The sequence below is a fragment of the Neolamprologus brichardi genome, chromosome 6, assembly GCF_056152115.1.
Source record: "Neolamprologus brichardi isolate AB-2024 chromosome 6, ASM5615211v1, whole genome shotgun sequence".
Taxonomy (NCBI): Eukaryota; Metazoa; Chordata; class Actinopteri; order Cichliformes; family Cichlidae; genus Neolamprologus; species Neolamprologus brichardi.
This window is the reverse complement of record NC_142109.1, coordinates 21,192,774-21,213,241: the sequence shown is the minus strand read 5'-3', so window position 1 is coordinate 21,213,241 and position 20,468 is coordinate 21,192,774. Positions and strand designations below refer to the sequence as shown.

Below are 20,468 nucleotides of genomic sequence, written 5' to 3'. Positions count from 1 at the left end.
GAGGAGGCAGTTCCCTGGAAAACCAGGGGGAGGGCTGAGCGCTAAACATGATGCTGCAACTTCAGATTCCAAAGTAGAGCCACACAGGGGAGGAGGAGCTGAGGCTAAGCATGACAGTGTGAGTTTGCGAAGCTGTGAGAGAGGAAGTGTTTAAACAGTGACTAATGCTGTGCATTTAATCAGAAACAAGAGCAGGTTTGTCATATTACGCAAGTCTATCAACAGTCAGTGACAAAGTGGAGGAGTATTTTTGACAAACAAGAGTAGATACTGTTGATTTAGTCCACGTAAACAATAGTAAAAAGCTACTGATATCATCTTTACACACAAAAGTTAAGCCCAAAACTTATTTGTGACTAGCCTGAAACAAAACAAAGCTTTTAAAATTATTTCTTCCACAATATGTCATCCATGAGTGACTGTGACATGCAGAAAGTTTTGTAAACTAACCAACCAAAGATATGAGATATCTGAGCATTATACACAGATGTGATCAATTCATACTGATTCAGAGGGTACTAATATGCTCCTGTAAACAGCCTCTACCCTTCTGGGAAGTCTTCATTCTTGATTACCTAATAGTGCAAGTATTTAAAAGAGATTATAATCTGCAAAAATCTTCTGTCATCCACTAAAAGAGCGTCACTGCTTTTATCTTTATCCTACTGGACCCCTCCTAGAATTGTTACTCGGACATCTTTTCATGGGGTTTTGCAATCTGGCAGAGCTCTACTGCAGTGCAACATTAAAAGAAGTCAGCAAAGTGTTCCTAATTTTAATTTTCCTCAGAAGCTGCTTGAAGGAGTAAAGGTCAGAGGTCTTGAACTACAGGAACAAAACTGGAACCACACTACTGTCCAACCTAGTTTAATTCGAGTTATTTATAGAGCCATCTTGAGGCAAAGGAAACAGAAAACCGCTTCACTCTGAGCAGCTCTTCCAGCGAAACAACTCCCAGCCTCTACGTGGTTGGCAGTATGCTTAAACCTTTGGTCTTTTATAAAGAACGATTATTATCATATATTCACTTTAAGTGAAAATAAGGTATGTTTGTCATATGGGTGTCTACATAGCTTTGACTATAAACTGTGCTTAGACGTTTTATGTAAAGGCCTAAATAAAAATGGCATTTAAAATACGTGACTACTTGAAATCAGTTGAGACAAAATGATGAAAAAATACCGCTACGTCTGTTTTTTATCAAAAGGCCAAACGTTTCAATGCGTAATTATAACCTACATGTACAAAAAAATAACATAAAAAAGCATAACTCTGTGTTATATATGATTTGAAAAATGTGTCACTAAACTGCAGACTGCCGTGCATCTGCTCAGCCATCTGCAGGTATAAAATCACAAAGCTTCACTCGGGCTTAACGTGACTCAGCACAGCGTAGTGACCGACCGAGAGGGAGGGAGGGCGCTAAACGTGAGTCAGCAGGCTTTGCTTCACACGTATACGGCTGAGCAGCACAGCGTGCCCCAAAGGAAAGACAGTGAGTTTACCACAGGAAGTCTGTGACAGAGCTGGCCCGAGATTTAGGAGCTTGTTAGAGGTTGTGTGCTTCATGTTACCGGACCAAAATCAGACATTTTCCTGAATTAACGATAGTTTTTGGTCAAACGTGGAAACAAAACGAAAGGAAGACAGACATCGATGTGAGACGTGTTTGAGATTTTCTGCTCAGTCTTATCTTATGTATTTATTTTAGATTTAAAAAAAAACCCCCACAAGCTTCGAAAACCCCTCTTTTGGGCATAGTAGAAAGCCCACTGCTTAACTGCTATTATCACAAACATTAAATTAAACTAGAGGACTTCAAAACAACTTGTTTTCCTCACTAGCTAGCACACATGACTAGCGTCTAGTTAGCTCATTTATTTGCCTTGCACAGTCAGCAGTCTGCTGAAGGTGAGCTATTCATTTACTCGCCCAGGTGAGAATGTTTTCTCTTCAGCAATTTAGGCCCATAAACCTTAGAGAGACGGCGAGTCCCTGCTGAAACCTTTTATTAGCTGTTGCAACCTTTTATTAGCTTTATCCAGCCTTCATGTTTGGTCAGACTAAACTTCAGAGCATATTCCATCTAAAATCCTGGCAGTAAACAGAAAGTATACGAAGTGGTCATTGAATAAGCAGACTGTACAAGCTCAACTTTATCTCACATGACTGTGTTATCATGCAACTTCACTGTACTTAGAGTTCCTGCTGTCTGAATCATTGATCTCTCTTCTGTTGGTCTAGATGGATGGTGAAGCAGAAATAGTGAGTGGATGCACCCACAGAGAAAACAAAAGGTCATACAAAGACTTTTTGATGGATGTTGAGGACCTGGAGGAAGCAGGATCAGATGCAGAGGAGCATAGCACCAAGATGCTTCACCAGGTGCACTATTCTGGGGATTTTTTAATCATGTTTCTGCACCGAGTTGCAGTGCAGTGTATATTCTGTTGCAGGGACGGTGTCTCCTGTACTTTTCTGGGCAATCGTGGCTCAAGAGTTGGCAGTTTGCCTTGTAATCGGAAGGTTGCCGGTTCGAGCCCCGGCTCCGACAGTCTCGGTTGTTGTGTCCTTGGGCAAGACACTTCACCCGTTGCCTATTGGTGGTGGTCAGAGGGCCCGATGACGCCAGTGTCCGGTAGCCTCGCCTCTGTCAGTGCGCCTCGGGGCAGCTGTGGCTACAGTATAGCTTGCCATCACCCGTGTGTGAATGGGTGGATGACTGAATGTAGTGTAAAGCGCTTTGGGGTCCATAGGGACTAAGTAAAGCGCTATACAAATACAGGCCATTTACTTTTAGATTTGTAGACTAATTACAGTTTGGTAATTGTTGTTTCAGTTAGTGCCTGGGCCCAAGCCTAGATAAAGGGGGGGGGGGGGCAGAAAGGGCATTGGGTATAAAATCTTTGCCAAATCAAACATACAGATCATCAATAATACTGACAGGACAGATCGGGTTAACAACAACCGCCTTCGGTGCTGTTTGCCAGCAGGGTTGTGGTGGAGACTGTGCTACTGTTGGCTGAAGGCAAGGGAAGAGGAAGGGCGAAGGAGTCTTCAGAGTCATCAAGAGAAAAGGAAAGGCCTGAATGTGGAGGTGAGAGTAGGGTCTTTAAATGTAGGGAGCTTGACTGGTAAAAGGAGAGAATGCAAAGTAAGAGAGGCAAGGATGATATGGTTTGGATGTGGAGAAGAGGGATAGCAGATATACTGGGCAAAGGATATTGAGTATAGAGCTGCCAGGCAGGAAGAACAGAGAAAAACCACAGGGAAGATCCATGGATGCAGTGAAGGAGGATGCTAGAGACGGGGTGAGATGGTGCCAGATCATATATACTGTGGTGACCCCTAAAAGAAGTGGTCGAAAAAAGTGTTTAGCCCAGGGGTCGGCAACCTGCGGCTCCAGAGCCGCATGCGGCTCTTTAGTCCTTATACTGCGGCTCCGCGTGGTTTGGGAAAATAAATTAGTATTTAGCTGAAGTGTATTTTATTTGTGTTTAGTTCTTTTTTTTTTTAACTTGTAGTTCTAAATTGGAAGATTATTGTGATATTGAAATATAAAAATAAAATTATATTCTATTATTTTTTCATCGCTCAAAATAAGAGTCACACTCGCGGAAGCCGGTGTACCCGCCGAAACGCCGTGCATTTATCGAGACTTTCAACCCCAGGTAGGCCAATTATGGATCTTCGGATCCACATTATGTCAGCAGCTCCACCATGAACTATGTTAAAGACAAACACCGCTCACGCCTGACAGATGACAGCTTACAGTCCTGCGTAAACTGACTTCGTACAGCCCCGATTAGCAGACGCTGTGCGCAGAGGTTCGGGACCATAAGTCTTATTGTAAACATATCACGGCAGACCGACGATGTTTGCATGAACACGCTTTTCAGCATCTCTTTATTGACCACTTTTCACACACGTTTGCTGTACGCATACAGCCGGCTATAGCTTTTCACCTCACAGCCCGACATACACCACCAACAACACAACAGCACAGATAGCGCAGACGTAAAGGCAGCGAGGCGTGATTGCGGGTGTGGCTCAGGTGCGTCCGCCTCCCCTGCAGCGGCGCTGCAGACCACGCCCCATCGCACGCATTAACCTGGTAAAATACATATTTAGGCAGAATTTTGCAAATATCTATTTTTAATTTTTCAGCAGCATAGTGCTTTTTTACCAATTATTTTTTAAAAGTCAGGTCAAGGCTCCAACAGCCCAAAGGCGATATAAGGGTAGCGGCTGACAACAGTTTTTGTTTGCTACATGGATCATTTTAGTTCAGGTTGGTGTCTTTCCTTTTGTTATATTTCTTTAAGAGTTCAAAATGTGTTGATTACATAAATAAAATGTAATTTTCTCTGTAGCACTTCATGGATTTCATAAGCAACACACCTTAGTTGTTCACACAAAGCATAAAGGTAAAAAACAATATATACATATATACAGTGTTATCTTCATTTTAGATGTCAAAAAGTATTTGCGGCTCCCAGTGTTTTCTTTTGCGTGGAAACCGAGTCCAAATGGCTCTTTGGGTGTAAAAGGTTGCAGACCCCTGCCTTAGACTCAAACATTAGAACAGGCTGTTCCCCGGAGCACGCCGTGTAATAAATAAAACGAAGGTGGAAAATAAATTTATTTTCCGCCTTCATTTTATATTGGTTTCTCTTCTTCTTACTTTAGCACCTTTGTGGTTCAGCTACCCAATTTTGCTGTGTAAGAGACTGCACAATGACAATAAAAAGCTCTAAGTCTCTAAGTCTAAATACTCACAAAGAAAACAGCGGCTGTTACAACTTATGTCTAAAAATGTATAGTTTCATACATCGGTTAAAACACTCGACTCCAGCTACATGATGCGCAGCTGGAAACACTTCCCGCAAGTCGAGCTGCCCGAGATTCACAGAATTTACCAAAATGTTACATTTTTGTGATTTATATTGTTATCGGAATTCTTATATCGGGATATGAGATTTTGGTCATATCGCACAGCCCTAGTGCAGGGGTCTGCAACCTTTTACACCCAAAGAGCCATTTGGACTCGGTTTCCACGCAAAAGAAAACACTGGGAGCCGCAAATACTTTTTGACATCTAAAATGAAGATAACACTGTATATATGTATATATTGTTTTTTACCTTTATGCTTTGTGTGAACAACTAAGGTGTGTTGCTTATGAAATCCATGAAGTGCTACAGAGAAAATTACATTTTATTTATGTAATCAACACATTTTGAACTCTTAAAGAAATATAACAAAAGGAAAGACACCAACCTGAACTAAAATGATCCATGTAGCAAACAAAAACTGTTGTCAGCCGCTACCCTTATATTGCCTTTGGGCTGTTGGAGCCTTGACCTGACTTTTAAAAAATAATTGGTAAAAAAGCACTGTGCTGCTGAAAAATTAAAAATAGATATTTGCAAAATTCTGCCTAAATATGTATTTTACCAGGTTAATGCGTGCGATGGGGCGTGGTCTGCAGCACCGCTGCAGGGGAGGCGGACGCACCTGAGCCACACCCGCAATCACGCCTCGCTGCCTTTACGTCTGCGCTATCTGTGCTGTTGTGTTGTTGGTGGTGTATGTCGGGCTGTGAGGTGAAAAGCTATAGCCGGCTGTATGCGTACAGCAAACATGTGTGAAAAGTGGTCAATAAAGAGATGCTGAAAAGCGTATTCATGCAAACATCGTCGGTCTGCCGTGATATGTTTACAATAAGACTTATGGTCCCGAACCTCTGCGCACAGCGTCTGCTAATCGGGGCTGTACGAAGTCAGTTTACGCAGGACTGTAAGCTGTCATCTGTCAGGCGTGAGCGGTGTTTGTCTTTAACATAGTTCATGGTGGAGCTGCTGACATAATGTGGATCCGAAGATCCATAATTGGCCTACCTGGGGTTGAAAGTCTCGATAAATGCACGGCGTTTCGGCGGGTACACCGGCTTCCGCGAGTGTGACTCTTATTTTGAGCGATGAAAAAATAATAGAATATAATTTTATTTTTATATTTCAATATCACAATAATCTTCCAATTTAGAACTACAAGTTAAAAAAAAAAAGAACTAAACACAAATAAAATACACTTCAGCTAAATACTAATTTATTTTCCCAAACCACGCGGAGCCGCAGTATAAGGACTAAAGAGCCGCATGCGGCTCTGGAGCCGCAGGTTGCCGACCCCTGGGCTAAACACTTTTTTCGACCACTTCTTTTAGGGGTCACCACAGTATATATGATCTGGCACCATCTCACCCCGTCTCTAGCATCCTCCTTCACTGCATCCATGGATCTTCCCTGTGGTTTTTCTCTGTTCTTCCTGCCTGGCAGCTCTATACTCAATATCCTTTGCCCAGTATATCTGCTATCCCTCTTCTCCACATCCAAACCATATCATCCTTGCCTCTCTTACTTTGCATTCTCTCCTTTTACCAGTCAAGCTCCCTACATTTAAAGACCCTACTCTCACCTCCACATTCAGGCCTTTCCTTTTCTCTTGATGACTCTGAAGACTCCTTCGCCCTTCCTCTTCCCTTGCCTTCAGCCAACAGTAGCACAGTCTCCACCACAACCCTGCTGGCAAACAGCACCGAAGGCGGTTGTTGTTAACACTAAACACAAATAAAATACACTTCAGCTAAATACTAATTTATTTTCCCAAACCACGCGGAGCCGCAGTATAAGGACTAAAGAGCCGCATGCGGCTCTGGAGCCGCAGGTTGCCGACCCCTGCCCTAGTGTCTGTTTTATCACCTCTTCTCCTCTCACTGTCCATCTGTCCTGTGACACACAGACTGGATATTCATGGAGGAAGCCTGAGACGTCTGCTCCATGAGGTTTGTGGTCTATACCACTACTACCTGCAATTAGGGGACAGAAGAATCATAAACAAATGCATTAACATATAATTCCCAGGTTAAGCCAAAAGTGTACGTTTCCACCTTGTTATTTTTATACTCTTAACACATTATGAAATACTGTGATAATCAGGATTGTATGTGCATTAACATGCTATAAATTAATTTCTGATAAATAATAACGTTTGTTAAATAAAATATCCTACTTTTGCAACCTTAGACATTGTAGACACAGAGATGTCAAATAAAGTTGCATCAGAAACAAAAATATCACAGTGTAATGTACACAGCTGCTAAGGCCTTACCAATAGGTGGTATGTTCTTGTTCAGGGAGCCACTTTGTTCCTGGAAAAATTACAAGCACTTACATGACTTTTAACCCGTTAGAAATATCAGTATAACGCATGAGTCACACTATAAAACAAACATAGCGGTGGTTTAAAGGTAGTGGGGTGCAATGATTGTGAAATTCTGCAACAACACAAATGATTGTTTAATCAATTTTGTCCATAGCCAAAGTTTTTTTTCTTTGTTTATTCTGCATTTGTATTTGTTTATTCCCTCTTTTATACCAGGACCACAAAGAAATCTTTCTTACTTCAAATAAACGGCTCTGTTTTTCCTCTTCACATTATCTTAACATTTAGCCAGCATCTAACTGATGCCGACATTGATGTAAATATCATGTTGTTCCTCCAGTGTTATCACAAAGCAAGAACCAAATTATAAAATTGATTGCAACAATCTTTGTGTTTTATGGTTTTATAGACAGCTGAGGCTAAACCAGGGGTCTGCAACCTTTTACACCCAAAGAGCCATTTGGACTCGGTTTCCACGCAAAAGAAAACACTGGGAGCCGCAAATACTTTTTGACATCTAAAATGAAGATAACACTGTATATATGTATATATTGTTTTTTACCTTTATGCTTTGTGTGAACAACTAAGGTGTGTTGCTTATGAAATCCATGAAGTGCTACAGAGAAAATTACATTTTATTTATGTAATCAACACATTTTGAACTCTTAAAGAAATATAACAAAAGGAAAGACACCAACCTGAACTAAAATGATCCATGTAGCAAACAAAAACTGTTGTCAGCCGCTACCCTTATATTGCCTTTGGGCTGTTGGAGCCTTGACCTGACTTTTAAAAAATAATTGGTAAAAAAGCACTGTGCTGCTGAAAAATTAAAAATAGATATTTGCAAAATTCTGCCTAAATATGTATTTTACCAGGTTAATGCGTGCGATGGGGCGTGGTCTGCAGCACCGCTGCAGGGGAGGCGGACGCACCTGAGCCACACCCGCAATCACGCCTCGCTGCCTTTACGTCTGCGCTATCTGTGCTGTTGTGTTGTTGGTGGTGTATGTCGGGCTGTGAGGTGAAAAGCTATAGCCGGCTGTATGCGTACAGCAAACATGTGTGAAAAGTGGTCAATAAAGAGATGCTGAAAAGCGTATTCATGCAAACATCGTCGGTCTGCCGTGATATGTTTACAATAAGACTTATGGTCCCGAACCTCTGCGCACAGCGTCTGCTAATCGGGGCTGTACGAAGTCAGTTTACGCAGGACTGTAAGCTGTCATCTGTCAGGCGTGAGCGGTGTTTGTCTTTAACATAGTTCATGGTGGAGCTGCTGACATAATGTGGATCCGAAGATCCATAATTGGCCTACCTGGGGTTGAAAGTCTCGATAAATGCACGGCGTTTCGGCGGGTACACCGGCTTCCGCGAGTGTGACTCTTATTTTGAGCGATGAAAAAATAATAGAATATAATTTTATTTTTATATTTCAATATCACAATAATCTTCCAATTTAGAACTACAAGTTAAAAAAAAAAAGAACTAAACACAAATAAAATACACTTCAGCTAAATACTAATTTATTTTCCCAAACCACGCGGAGCCGCAGTATAAGGACTAAAGAGCCGCATGCGGCTCTGGAGCCGCAGGTTGCCGACCCCTGGGCTAAACACTTTTTTCGACCACTTCTTTTAGGGGTCACCACAGTATATATGATCTGGCACCATCTCACCCCGTCTCTAGCATCCTCCTTCACTGCATCCATGGATCTTCCCTGTGGTTTTTCTCTGTTCTTCCTGCCTGGCAGCTCTATACTCAATATCCTTTGCCCAGTATATCTGCTATCCCTCTTCTCCACATCCAAACCATATCATCCTTGCCTCTCTTACTTTGCATTCTCTCCTTTTACCAGTCAAGCTCCCTACATTTAAAGACCCTACTCTCACCTCCACATTCAGGCCTTTCCTTTTCTCTTGATGACTCTGAAGACTCCTTCGCCCTTCCTCTTCCCTTGCCTTCAGCCAACAGTAGCACAGTCTCCACCACAACCCTGCTGGCAAACAGCACCGAAGGCGGTTGTTGTTAACACTAAACACAAATAAAATACACTTCAGCTAAATACTAATTTATTTTCCCAAACCACGCGGAGCCGCAGTATAAGGACTAAAGAGCCGCATGCGGCTCTGGAGCCGCAGGTTGCCGACCCCTGGTCTAAGGTTTATTTTTTAGCACCTGCCGGCTCTTTTTTTTACTTCTCATCCGTAAATAATCTGCTCTTTCACGTGATTCAGTTTATTTTGAAAAGTCTCAACAGGATCTTGAGCTTTATTGTGAAAGGTTTATGTGGAACATAAAAAGCGGACACGTGATGGTTTTACCGTCGTTGTTGCTAATGACAACGCATAAAAACAGGCGCTTGTCCGTCCTTAGTGTGGTTATATAAAATATAAGGGAAAGAGAGAACTTTAAGAAATTAATATAGCCACTACAGTGACCATCAAAATGATGAAAAAATATTGCCATAAAGAGTTTATTTTGCGACACCACGAAACAACCAATAGCGTAAAATGAAACGATAGACGTTTTAATATCGTCATCCGATATATATCATTATATCGAACAGCCCTAACAGACACAACCAAATATTTTTCTTTTTACCCACCATGGTTACATTTTTTTTTTCAAATCTTTATCTATCAAAACAAAAAACAGGACTTTATCCTTTTACTTCTAACCTTGTGACTACTTCTTTCTTTCTAGTGTATCCAAGAAAACTTGTTGCATCCATGTTTTAATGCAGAGGGAAACATTACTCTGGTAATGTTTTGTAATTTATGATTTATCGCCAAGTACTGTATATCTCCCAATCTCACATTTAATCATTATGTTTTGTATTCCTTTCGTTTTCTTTCAGAGGAGTCCAGGTCCCATGATGGAGTACTTGGTGTATCTTAATAGCCAGCATTATGGGGCAGATTGTCCCAGTAACGGACCTGCCAGCCCCTCTGTCTCTCCAGTAGGCAACTGGCCTCGTCACTCTACACCTATTCCTAGTTCACTGACAGCCATTTCTACTACTGTTAGCTCCACGATGACTAGCTTCATGACTGATTCATGTAGTCCCATTGGTTTTATATGTGGTGTCACCACTTCAGCCACAGACCCTCTAATGTCCACCCCCAAGAGTCTCTGCTGCTCTGACCAGGATCCTGCCAGTGCTGCAGCTTACCTTCACCTCCTGGGAGAATCGTTATCCCTGATTGGACACCATCTCCAGGAGACGGATGTGAGTAGATTCAATTAAAAAAAATCTTTTTATAAGACACTTAATGTCTTTTGTTCATCTCTCACATGTATTCTTCATCTTGCTTGTATAAATTCAGAAACAAGGGATAATAGTGGTCCCAGAACTAGAACTACTTTATATCTTTGCTAATCAGAAGTAAACATAGAAGAGATTTTGATCTTAAACAGATACCGTGAAGGCCTCGATAGTTGGAGTGTATCCCAAGATAGCTGGTGGGAGTTGAAACATTATACAGTCCTACAACGTGGTGTTTTCTTTATCTTTTTCTGTCTATATTCCAAACTGATTCACAGAGGCCTGTTTTCACAAAGCGAGTTTAACATAGCCAAGCTATCTTTCCCTTATCTAGATTAACTTGTTTTAACATTGGCAATCAGGATAAACGGTCACATGAGGCTGGTTATCAACTTGTTACGCTAACCTAGGGTGAAAAATGTTGGCAGTCTCTAACCAGTCACTATTATAGATAAGTGTACTGTCAGCAGAGTGACTAATTTTACAAAGGAAGATGAAACAATAGTGTGTGAAAAAATATCAAGAGGTTAAAATTGGCTGTAGCTCAGGTGGTAGAGCAGGTCATCTACTGATCGGAAGGTTGGTGGTTCGATTCCTGGCTTCCCCTAGTCTGCATGCCAAATATCCTTGGGCAAGATACTAACCCCAAATTGCTCTCCGATGCATCCATCGGAGTATGAATGTGTGTGAATGTTATCTAGAAAGCACCTAGAGAAATGTGCTTGTGCGAATGGGTGTGAATGGGTGAATGCACAAGTTGTGTAAAGCGCTTTGAGTGCTCAGAAGAGTAGAAAAGCGCTATATAAGAACCAGTCCATTTACCATTTACCATTTAAACTGACTGAAAAGCAATAAAGCTGCTGCAGACGAAGCAGTGCTCTAAGTGTGTGTGTGTGTGTTTAGGGGGTGGACTCTGTACAGTCATGTAGTATTAAAAGTTTGCCCATTACACGGTTTTGTCAAGACTACTGGAAAGCATGAAACTTATTCATTGCACTGTAGGGTCATACAGGGCTCTCTGTGCACCTCTGCAGAAAATGGTGTGTATGTCGAGTAGTTTGTCTCTACTCTTGGACTCTCTATTGTGTGCTATGGCTCCACTTACCGGCCTCACTATGCACATACCAGAGCTGAGGAGCTGCACACAACACACACTGGTAAGCATTGCTGCCAATTTATGGTGCATACACATCATATCCTTTACATGTTGTTATGTCTACATGCTTTCACCTTGGTGAAATTATTGTAGTGAACTTCCAGTATATTGTTTGTTAAAGGAAAAACGCCTGCAGATTTATGCTTTACTTTGTTGACACAATGCCGCTGTTATGAATGAAACTTGTGGTATTGACAAAGTCCAATAACTCTAGCGGTACTTATCCTGTCAGTGTTTATTGTTCGGCATTGATTTATTTGTTGTTCCACTAATCAAGTCTGCTGTCAAAATGTACTGTCTGTACTATAATACCTATTCTAAATATCTCAAATTTGCACCTAACAAATGCCATTTAAGCCAAAAAGAAATATTTATCCAGGAGAGATTTAATCAAAAAAGGGAAAAACTCATTTCAAAAGGTTAAAAATAATACCAAGGAATAAAACGTAAATGTTTACAAACAACTGAAGCTACAGTGTAAACATTGTAACCCATTCCATAGACTCAACAAAACTAAACAAGTTTGCGGTAATTTTATTGTTTTATTTGGACATGTGCTCCTAAATGCACTTTATTAGTATATCATTGCAATCAGCATTTTTGCTTCCTCTTTCCTTGATTTTCTTTCCTTTGTGAATGCTTTTCTTGTTTGTTTAAAGGCCTCCACCTTGGATAACATTGCGTATGTGATGCCTGGCCTGTGAGTAAAAGGAGACCCCTACTGGCTCTACACAGCAATGATAACCTGAAAAACATTTTTCTGGTAGTTGATACTTGAAAAGTAAGAGTTGTTGTGTTATGAGAATTTGCCTGCACTTTGAACTTTGAAGTGAACTTTTTTCAGAAGGACATTTTTTTTGTTAATTACATATGTTAATTATGTTTAAAATGCAAATTAAATGCCTTGCATTAACTATTTGATTAGATAAGATTTTTGAACACTCTGCTTTTTAAATTTATTGAATAGTGATAGAGATGTCTTGTGTCCTTGGAAAACATTAGAAGTAGTGGGTAATTCACAGTAGAGATCAGGCATCACATATTTACATTTGCCTGGTAACTCAATAATAAATGTACAAGCTGTGGGGATGTGTGAAAATCTGTAAATATTACCCAGCTACTTTAATCACAGCCATGAATATATGCTGAAAGAGTAATTTTCTTGTTTTGCAAATTACTGACAACAGGTTAACATTTAAATCCTTAATGACAAAGTGTTAGTGACATTAATCAAGAGGTCTGTTTGTAATTGCTTTGATGTTGAAATGAAACTTAACAGCTCTTACTCATATGGAAGGCCATGAAGACTTGAAGTTTTATGCTTAATGATTCCACATTTATTCTGTCTTTACATTGTAACTTTGTTTGTCTGTGACAAGCCTTCATGCTTTCATTTCTTTCTGGTTATGACAGCAACATATTTACAGACCTGGTTGACCAGGGAATATCCTTAGCAACTACAAACAATGAAGGACACCTCCTTTAACAGATCTCTATGAGTTTTGACATCATAGGTGTGGTAGTTAAAACTATCTTGGAACGATTCCCAGTGGCAGCTGGTTATACTGCCTCCACCCCAGGTTGGAATGCTTAGCAACCTACAAACTGAGAAACCTGTGGTGTCAAAAAATATATTTACAAGTGCGCTCATGTATGAATGTGTTTAAATTCGGGAGTGGCTCAGGCGAGACACCTCATCTGAGCAGACAGCTTTTGCCAGTCGACTGGGAACTAACATGTACTGAAGTTGTCTGCGTGAGAAATATAACCCAGTGCCAACCAAAAAACTCAGTATTGACAGAAGACAACACATGAACGCAACTTCATAGACCTTAAACTCTTGAGTAAGTATTTGTCTTGTTGCTTAAATTGTTGTTGTAAGATTGTCTTGGTGTAAGAGACTTACTTGTTAAATTAGTTAATGTTATGCACTTGTTGATTAATTGCAATCATATTAAATTTCATAGTTGTATTACTTTAGTACTGAAATTACTACATTGTTGATATATAATGTGTCATATTTGAGGAAATAGGAAATAGATCAGTCAGCTCAAACTACATCCAGAAACGTAAGCTATTTATTACAGTTTCAGCAATAGATTCACGCCTGATTTGGAATTTTTCTTACATGCCAAAGCAAGTATACTTATGAAGTTAGGACTATTTGAAATGCTTCATCAACTCTCGTTGCTGTTTGTTCAGTATGGATTTGGTTTGTACCTTTTTGCATATCAATGCATATATGAGTCCAGGCAGAATGTTGTTTGACAGGAATAGCAAGGTGTGGTATCAAACACTGAGATGAAATTGATGTGACCCACAATCATTTCCAGTGAAACTACCAGTGAATTACTTTAGTTTTTGTTCATTCATGCACAACAGTTTAAAGGTACAAGGAACTGTAGGTATCCTGTGTGCAGAGAGACTCGTGTGGGAATAGAGGAGAAAGATTTCAAGTTGTTTAAGATGGCATTGTATCAGTTTCTGTTAAGATTATATGATTATTTAATGCTTAAAATAGTAACTTAACTGATAACATCTGCCTAGCTGAACCTGCTCAGCTGATCCAGTTGTCTGTTTTCCAGGTTTATTTGCATGTAAAGTTATGTGTGAGTTTGTCTAGGAAAAACCTAACAATAAAACTTAGTATTAAAAGACAGCTTTTATTTTGGTTGGTTGGTGTAGCTTCCTACAAAAAACATAGGTGATATACTGTCTTCAATTTCTCTCTCTTTTGTTTTTTGGACTCCTTCCTGTTTCCTTTATTCATATCAGGGATGAGTGAACACTACAGAGAAAGCTACTATGGATCCTCGTCCTCAGACCTGAGATTGGTTCTTTTGGGGAATATCGGATGTGGAAAGACGGCATTAGCAGACACTATCCTGGCCCAGCTTTCCCCCATTTCTCCTGGTGCCTCCAGGAGCTGCCAGCTACGGCAGGGCTTCATTGAAGGCAGGAATGTGACCCTGGTGGAGGCACCGAGATGGTACTGGAGTGGTGGCAAGATGGAGGACGGTGTCAAAAAGGAGACACAGCGAGCAATGACTCTGGTACCACCAGGCCCACATGCTATTTTGCTGCTGGTGCCTGTTAACCAATTCACAGAGGTTAGTCTTGGCTTGCCCGTTAGTGATGTCATCTGTTGCTCAACTTTGTTGAAGTTGTAGTCTGTAATGTGTACTCAATAAAAAAATGTTTATCTATCAAACTACAGTGGAAAAAAATGTGTTCCAAATATACAAGTTAAAGATGTTCTGAAACATCTCCATAACAAGCAGTAACCAGTTTAGATCCATTTTTCCTCTTTGCCTTTTCCCCACGCAGGTGGAGACACGTGTGCCTGCAGAGTTGGAGGAATTGTTTGGACAGGAGGTGCTGGACCACACCATGGTCATGCTGACCTGTGGGGACTACTTGATGGGAAAAACAGTGGAGGTATGAGAGGTGTTCACCTACCCTCTCTTTAAGCTTATCTTTATAAAGCAGGAAAGTCACTCAAATTCAAATCAAATTCAAATTTTATTTGTCACATACACAGTCATGAATGTCCAGTGTGTGTGTACGAACCATATGTGTGGGTCAGTACTGTGTGGTGATGTGATTGAGAGACCGTATCGCCTGCGGGAAGAAGCTCCTCCTCAGTCTCTCTGTGTTGGTCTTCAGGGAGCGGAATTGCTTTCCTGACCTCAACAGAGAGAACAGTACCACTATAAAAGGGCTTAGTTTCACCTATTAACTTACGAATTGGCCCCTTATTTATAAATAAATGTTGTCTCAAGATGTATCATGTTGGGTTTTGTAAATATGCTGTCAGTAATATTTTAGGTGGTTATCTTATTCTTGGAGTATAACATATAGGAGTGATGCAAATCATTGCAGGTATAAATTCACACAAGTTGCATTGTTTTCTCACAGGAGTACCTGCAGAAAGAGCACCCAGGCCTGAGGCAGGTAATTGAGGGTTGCGGAGGACGGTACCATGTCATCAATAATCGACAGCGACAGGACAGGGACCAGGTCCGTGAGCTGCTGGAAAAGGTATGGAGTAGGAGTAAAAAACAGTTATCAAAAAGCAAAAAAGCATTCCTCAAAGGGTTTGTCTGATTCAGTAAAAGTGTGAGCATTCGTGCCTTCACACATTTTATCATTTGGATGAGACTTCCTCATTACTTAAGTGCATTGAATTTTTTAAATACTCTATAGGTTGGAGCTTTTTGTTTTAATGGTTTTTTTAAGACAATTACTGAGCAAGTACGCATGCATGCATGCTGTTTTTCCAGGAACGCCTAGTTTCACATTCGTAAACTCACACCCTGTTGTAGTCTGGACTGGTTTGAATATCAGCGATGATTGTGATTGTTTTCTAACTGTGACTCACAAAACAGAGTTAAAGTTCCTGCAATAAGTTACTATTGTTTGTTTATTTATCTACAGGTGGACAATATGGCGCGGAAAAACGGGTTATACTACATGAAAACAGCCCAGGACAGAGAGCTGGAAAAACGGGTGAAAGAAAAAAAGGAGCAACTTATGGAAAGTTTCAGGGCTCAAAAGGAAGAGAAGAAAAAGACCCACACATCATCTTATACCCCAAACACAGAAAGTCAAGAGGAAGAGTACTTCAATGCCATTTCAAGAGAGAGAAGGAGGAGACAAGAAGAAAAGGAGGGAATGGTGGAAGGAGTTAAGGTGAGCCAGGTGTCCAATGAGTATGTCAGTGCCATATCAACAGAATCAAGGAGGAGAAGAGAAGAAATGGAGGAAATGGTGGAAGGGGTTAAGGTGAGCCAGGTCTCCAGTAGCCTTTATTCAACTCCAGCTCTAGAGCGACAGCCATCCTCTGAGCTCTGTGATACCGGAGAGTTAAAAAGGACACCCAGTTTCAAACTGAATCAAGGTAAATGCCACTAACCGTATGCTGTCCTCCATTATTGTACCCTGATTCATTCTTTTAGAAGAGTTAAAAAAAGACAAAAGTGAGCAAAACTTGCTTTTTTCCCCACTAGATGGAGCTATACTCTCACAAATGTCAGAGGGTAAATCAACTCAAAAAGTGATCTCTACTTGTAAGTCAAAGGACTTCACTCTCTCATATGTCACTATCAGCACTTCACTTCTTAATACGTCACTGACTCTGATTTTTACCTGATGGTTTCAGTTCACCACAGAATTAACAGCTTTGAAGAGAGATCCCCCGAGGTTTCGCCTACCACTACTCCTTATTCGCCAGTCTTCTCCTTTTCCCTCCCCTCTTCACCATCTTTTGCTGCCTCTCCTTCCTTGATCTCCTCATCCAGCTCAACCCCTTCTTCCCCCTCATTGTCCTCATCCTCATCTTCTCCGGAGCTTCGCCTGGTGTTGCTTGGAAGATCTGGATCAGGGAAGAGTGCAGCTGGCAATGAAATACTGGGGCAGGAAGCCTTTGAGTCACGTCCAGACAGCCTCATAGCAATCACACAATGGTGTGAGAAAAAGAAGGCATTGGTTAAAGGAAGAAAGGTTAGTGTTGTTGTTTTTTAAAGTTACTAAGATGTCTTTTTTCTATTTATCTTAACATACACCCATTACAATAACTCAAAGAATAAAGTGTTTCATACTCTCTTCTTGTTTTGTTGCTTTTGATAATAGCTCTTTACATTTTTGCATGCATTTTCTCTGTCACCTGCAGGTGGCAGTGGTGGATACTCCAGACTGGTTCAATTCAGAGCGCACTCCAGATGAGGTGCGAGCTCAGATCTCCTCCTGTGTGGCTCTGTCCAGTCCCGGCCCGCATGTCTTCCTCTTTTGTGTTCCCTTAGACCAGCCTGCAAAGAACGAGCTGCAGGCTCTTGCGTCACTAGAGGCTGTTTTTGGACCTGAAGCAGTCTGGAGACACACTTTGGTCCTCTTTACTTATGCTGATCGTCTCAGGGCAAGTGGGAAGGCCAAAAATAACAACATTGAGGCATACATTGCTGGTCAGCGAGGAGATTTGTTAAAGATTGTGGAGAAATGTGGGGACAGATTTCATGTTTTGGAGACAGAAAGAGGTGGTGGAGAGAGGAGCAATGTTGCCGACCTGCTAGAAAAGGTGGAGCAGACAGCGAAGGAGGCCGGGGGGCAGTATTATTCTTGTCCTGCTTTTCAGGAGGCTGAGAACAGAGTGAGGCAGAAACAGCAAGAGATGGCAAGAGAGAAACGAGGCGAAAACCTAGCAAGAGTAGAGGATGTTGGCCCACTCAGCTCTGAAAGGCGAAAGCTTTATCCTTACATGCAGTCTGTTTCTGAGGTAGACGAGGAAGTGACGGAAGATGATATTGAGAAAACAAGGGATGAGGCCGAGATGAGTGTAAGTACTACGAATATTGAGAGTCTTCCTCCAATTACACTTTCGACCATATCCCCTTCACTACTTAGTTCCATAATGGAGAAGATGAGCACGGGTGCAAAGAATTTACCCAAGCTGTTGGCAGATAGCTCTGTGTGGGTTGGAGAGGGAGCACAGAGGATGAAAGATAGTGGAATGTGGGAAAAAGTTGGCACTAGTGCACAAAGCGTCCAAAAGATGGTGGTTGATAGTTCTGTGTGGGAGAAGGTAGGAGTTACTGCAGGAAATCTCTCCAAAGCAGTAGGAAATAAAGTTCCCAGGGTAGTGGTAGATGGTTCTGCATGGGTGGGATCTGGGGCAAAAGCAGCGGCTGCAAGTCCAATGTGGGAAAAAGTGGGTTCAGGGGCCAAAGTCATGGCAGAGAGTTCCATGCGTGTCGGAGCTGGAATTGGAGCTGGGGCAAAGAATTTGGCACAGAGTCCCGTGTGGGGAAAAGTAGGCTCTGGAGCCAAGGCAGGGGCCAAAATGGTGGCTGAGAGTTCAGTGTGGGAGAAAATTGGAAATACAGCTAAACAGGTGCCCAAAGTAGTCATTGGCGGGGCATTGCTGGGTCTGGTGCTCGGTGTGCTTTTGGGCGGTGTGATTGGCGGAGCTGTTGGGGCAGCTGCTGGATCTGCAGTAACAGAGGTGGGCAGGCGAAAACTCAGCAAGAGAAGCACAACAGAAAAGACAGAAGACGCTGCAAGAAATGTTGACAGAACAGTAAACAAGAACATTGACGCAGTGAGAAAACAGGGAGAGAAATTTTTGAAAACTGAATGAAGGACTGACAGATGTTTGTATATAAAATGTATAGCAAATGTAAAAGTGCTTTTTTTCTTGTGAAATAATATTTTCAGCAAATGAAAAAAGGCTTTTTGACTGCTGTGTAATTTTTGAGGCATAAAATACACTTTAAAAAGAATTTGATTTGAGACGATTATAACTTCAGCTTATCGCTACATGTTTTATTGAGACACTCGATAAGTACAGATGAGTGTGACATGAATTACACATATTGATATTAAAGCAATAATATATAAATGAAAATACTTTTCTGAATGTTGATACATGTTTGCAAGACATCAAAATATGCAAAGGAATAATAAAAAGTATGACTATTTTTGATAATGTCAAAAGTAATGATTTAACAAAACGAGTGACTAAAAAGAATATTAAAATCTGTATATTGATGAAAATTCTGTAAATTATACCCTGAATTGGTCACAGTGTTTTTTGATTAAAAGTTGTCATCAGAAAGTCATTGCAGTTTTGTGTGTTTTTGGTGCTGAACCACAGAGCATGAAAAATTCTTTAAGAACATTTTTGATTTAACAACAATAGACAGTTTTTCACTTTTTAACCTTTATATACTGAATTTGGTTTCATGTTTATGAAATCTTTGACGGTATTTTCAGCAAGTGAAACCTGCTTCATGACTACAAACATTATGACATTACTTCTCACATTCAGGTTTAGGCCGTAATGAATGTGTCAGATTCAGTTCAGAAAGAGATTTTGCATTTGTAATTATTTATTATAGCATCAGAGTATAGTTGCTTTGCATCTAGCTTGAGTTCATCATACTGCTTTTATAAATTGAAAAGTGATATTTTTCTCCCTGTAGCCTACAGGTGGATGCTGGGGGGGGTGGAGAGTTTGAAAAAAACAGGCAGCTATGCAGAATAGCAGAGGTATTGACCGTAAAATGATATTAGGCATTTTACCTGTGTAAGACTTAACACAGATCAAATTGATGCTAGAACTATGAACCCTATTGCAAAAAAGGACAGTTTAAGATTTAAATAAAAAGAACAAAAAAGTTTGGAAATGTTAAACTAAATTTATTCACAATAGAAGGCAGAGAACAAAGGGTTAAACTGCAATGTCCAATTCTTATCTTGTATATAATTTTAGCTTCTCAGCAGTCATGTGTCTTCTTTGTCATATTTTTTGTTTCATTGTGTGCCAAATGTGTTCAGTTTGTGAAAGCACCCAGCCTCTCCTAGTAAACCATGCTGTTGTAACAGATGCTGTATGCATCTATTGCAGCTTGTTGAAATATGCTATGCCTTCCCTGGAAAAAAGATGTCATCTGCATGGAAGCATATATTGTTCTAAAAGCCATGTATACCTTTTAGAATTCAGCCATTTCCGTGCACACTAATGCAACCCCATACCATCAGAGATCCAGGCTGTTGAACTGAGGCCCGATAACAAGCCAGATGGTTCCTCTCCTCTTTGGTCTTGAGGATGTAACATCCATGTTTTCCAAAAAGAATTTAAAAATAAGATTTGTGTAACCACAGATCAGTTTTCCACTTTGCCTCAGTTTATTTTCAATGAGCTTTGGCCCAGAGAAGATGGCAGTGTTTCTAGATTTGTTCGCATATGTCTCCTCCTTTGCATGATTTAGCTCTAACCTGCATTGTGGATGGCACAGTGAACTGCGCTCAAAGACGATGGTGTCTCTTC

The 20,468-nt window shown here is 40.8% G+C and overlaps 2 protein-coding genes across 4 annotated transcripts; both read left to right on the top strand.

Moving 5' to 3' along the window:
* Positions 1-58: 58 nt before the first annotated feature.
* On the top strand, positions 59-12,973 carry hmgxb4b (HMG box domain containing 4b). Of its 3 annotated transcripts, none has more exons than XM_087841822.1 (6): positions 59-118; positions 2,245-2,385; positions 9,927-9,983; positions 10,081-10,452; positions 11,523-11,645; positions 12,304-12,973. In XM_087841822.1, the coding sequence occupies exons 2-6, from the start codon at positions 2,245-2,247 to the stop codon at positions 12,346-12,348; spliced, it is 738 nt and encodes a 245-aa protein (XP_087697948.1). In that variant the 5' UTR covers positions 59-118; the 3' UTR covers positions 12,349-12,973. The 3 variants fall into 3 exon arrangements, with proteins under 3 accessions (XP_087697948.1, XP_035762273.1, XP_087697949.1); XM_035906380.1 differs by lacking the exon at positions 59-118 and adding an exon at positions 1,441-1,495; XM_087841823.1 differs by lacking the exon at positions 59-118 and adding an exon at positions 1,631-1,658.
* Positions 12,965-19,242, top strand: LOC102776566 (GTPase IMAP family member 8). Its single transcript, XM_006787404.2, has 8 exons — positions 12,965-13,488; positions 14,420-14,754; positions 14,972-15,082; positions 15,563-15,685; positions 16,082-16,544; positions 16,654-16,713; positions 16,806-17,146; positions 17,316-19,242. Exons 2-8 carry the CDS (start codon positions 14,422-14,424, stop codon positions 18,774-18,776), a joined length of 2,892 nt encoding a protein of 963 aa, XP_006787467.2. The 5' UTR covers positions 12,965-13,488; positions 14,420-14,421; the 3' UTR covers positions 18,777-19,242.
* The last annotated feature ends 1,226 nt before the right edge of the window (positions 19,243-20,468 follow it).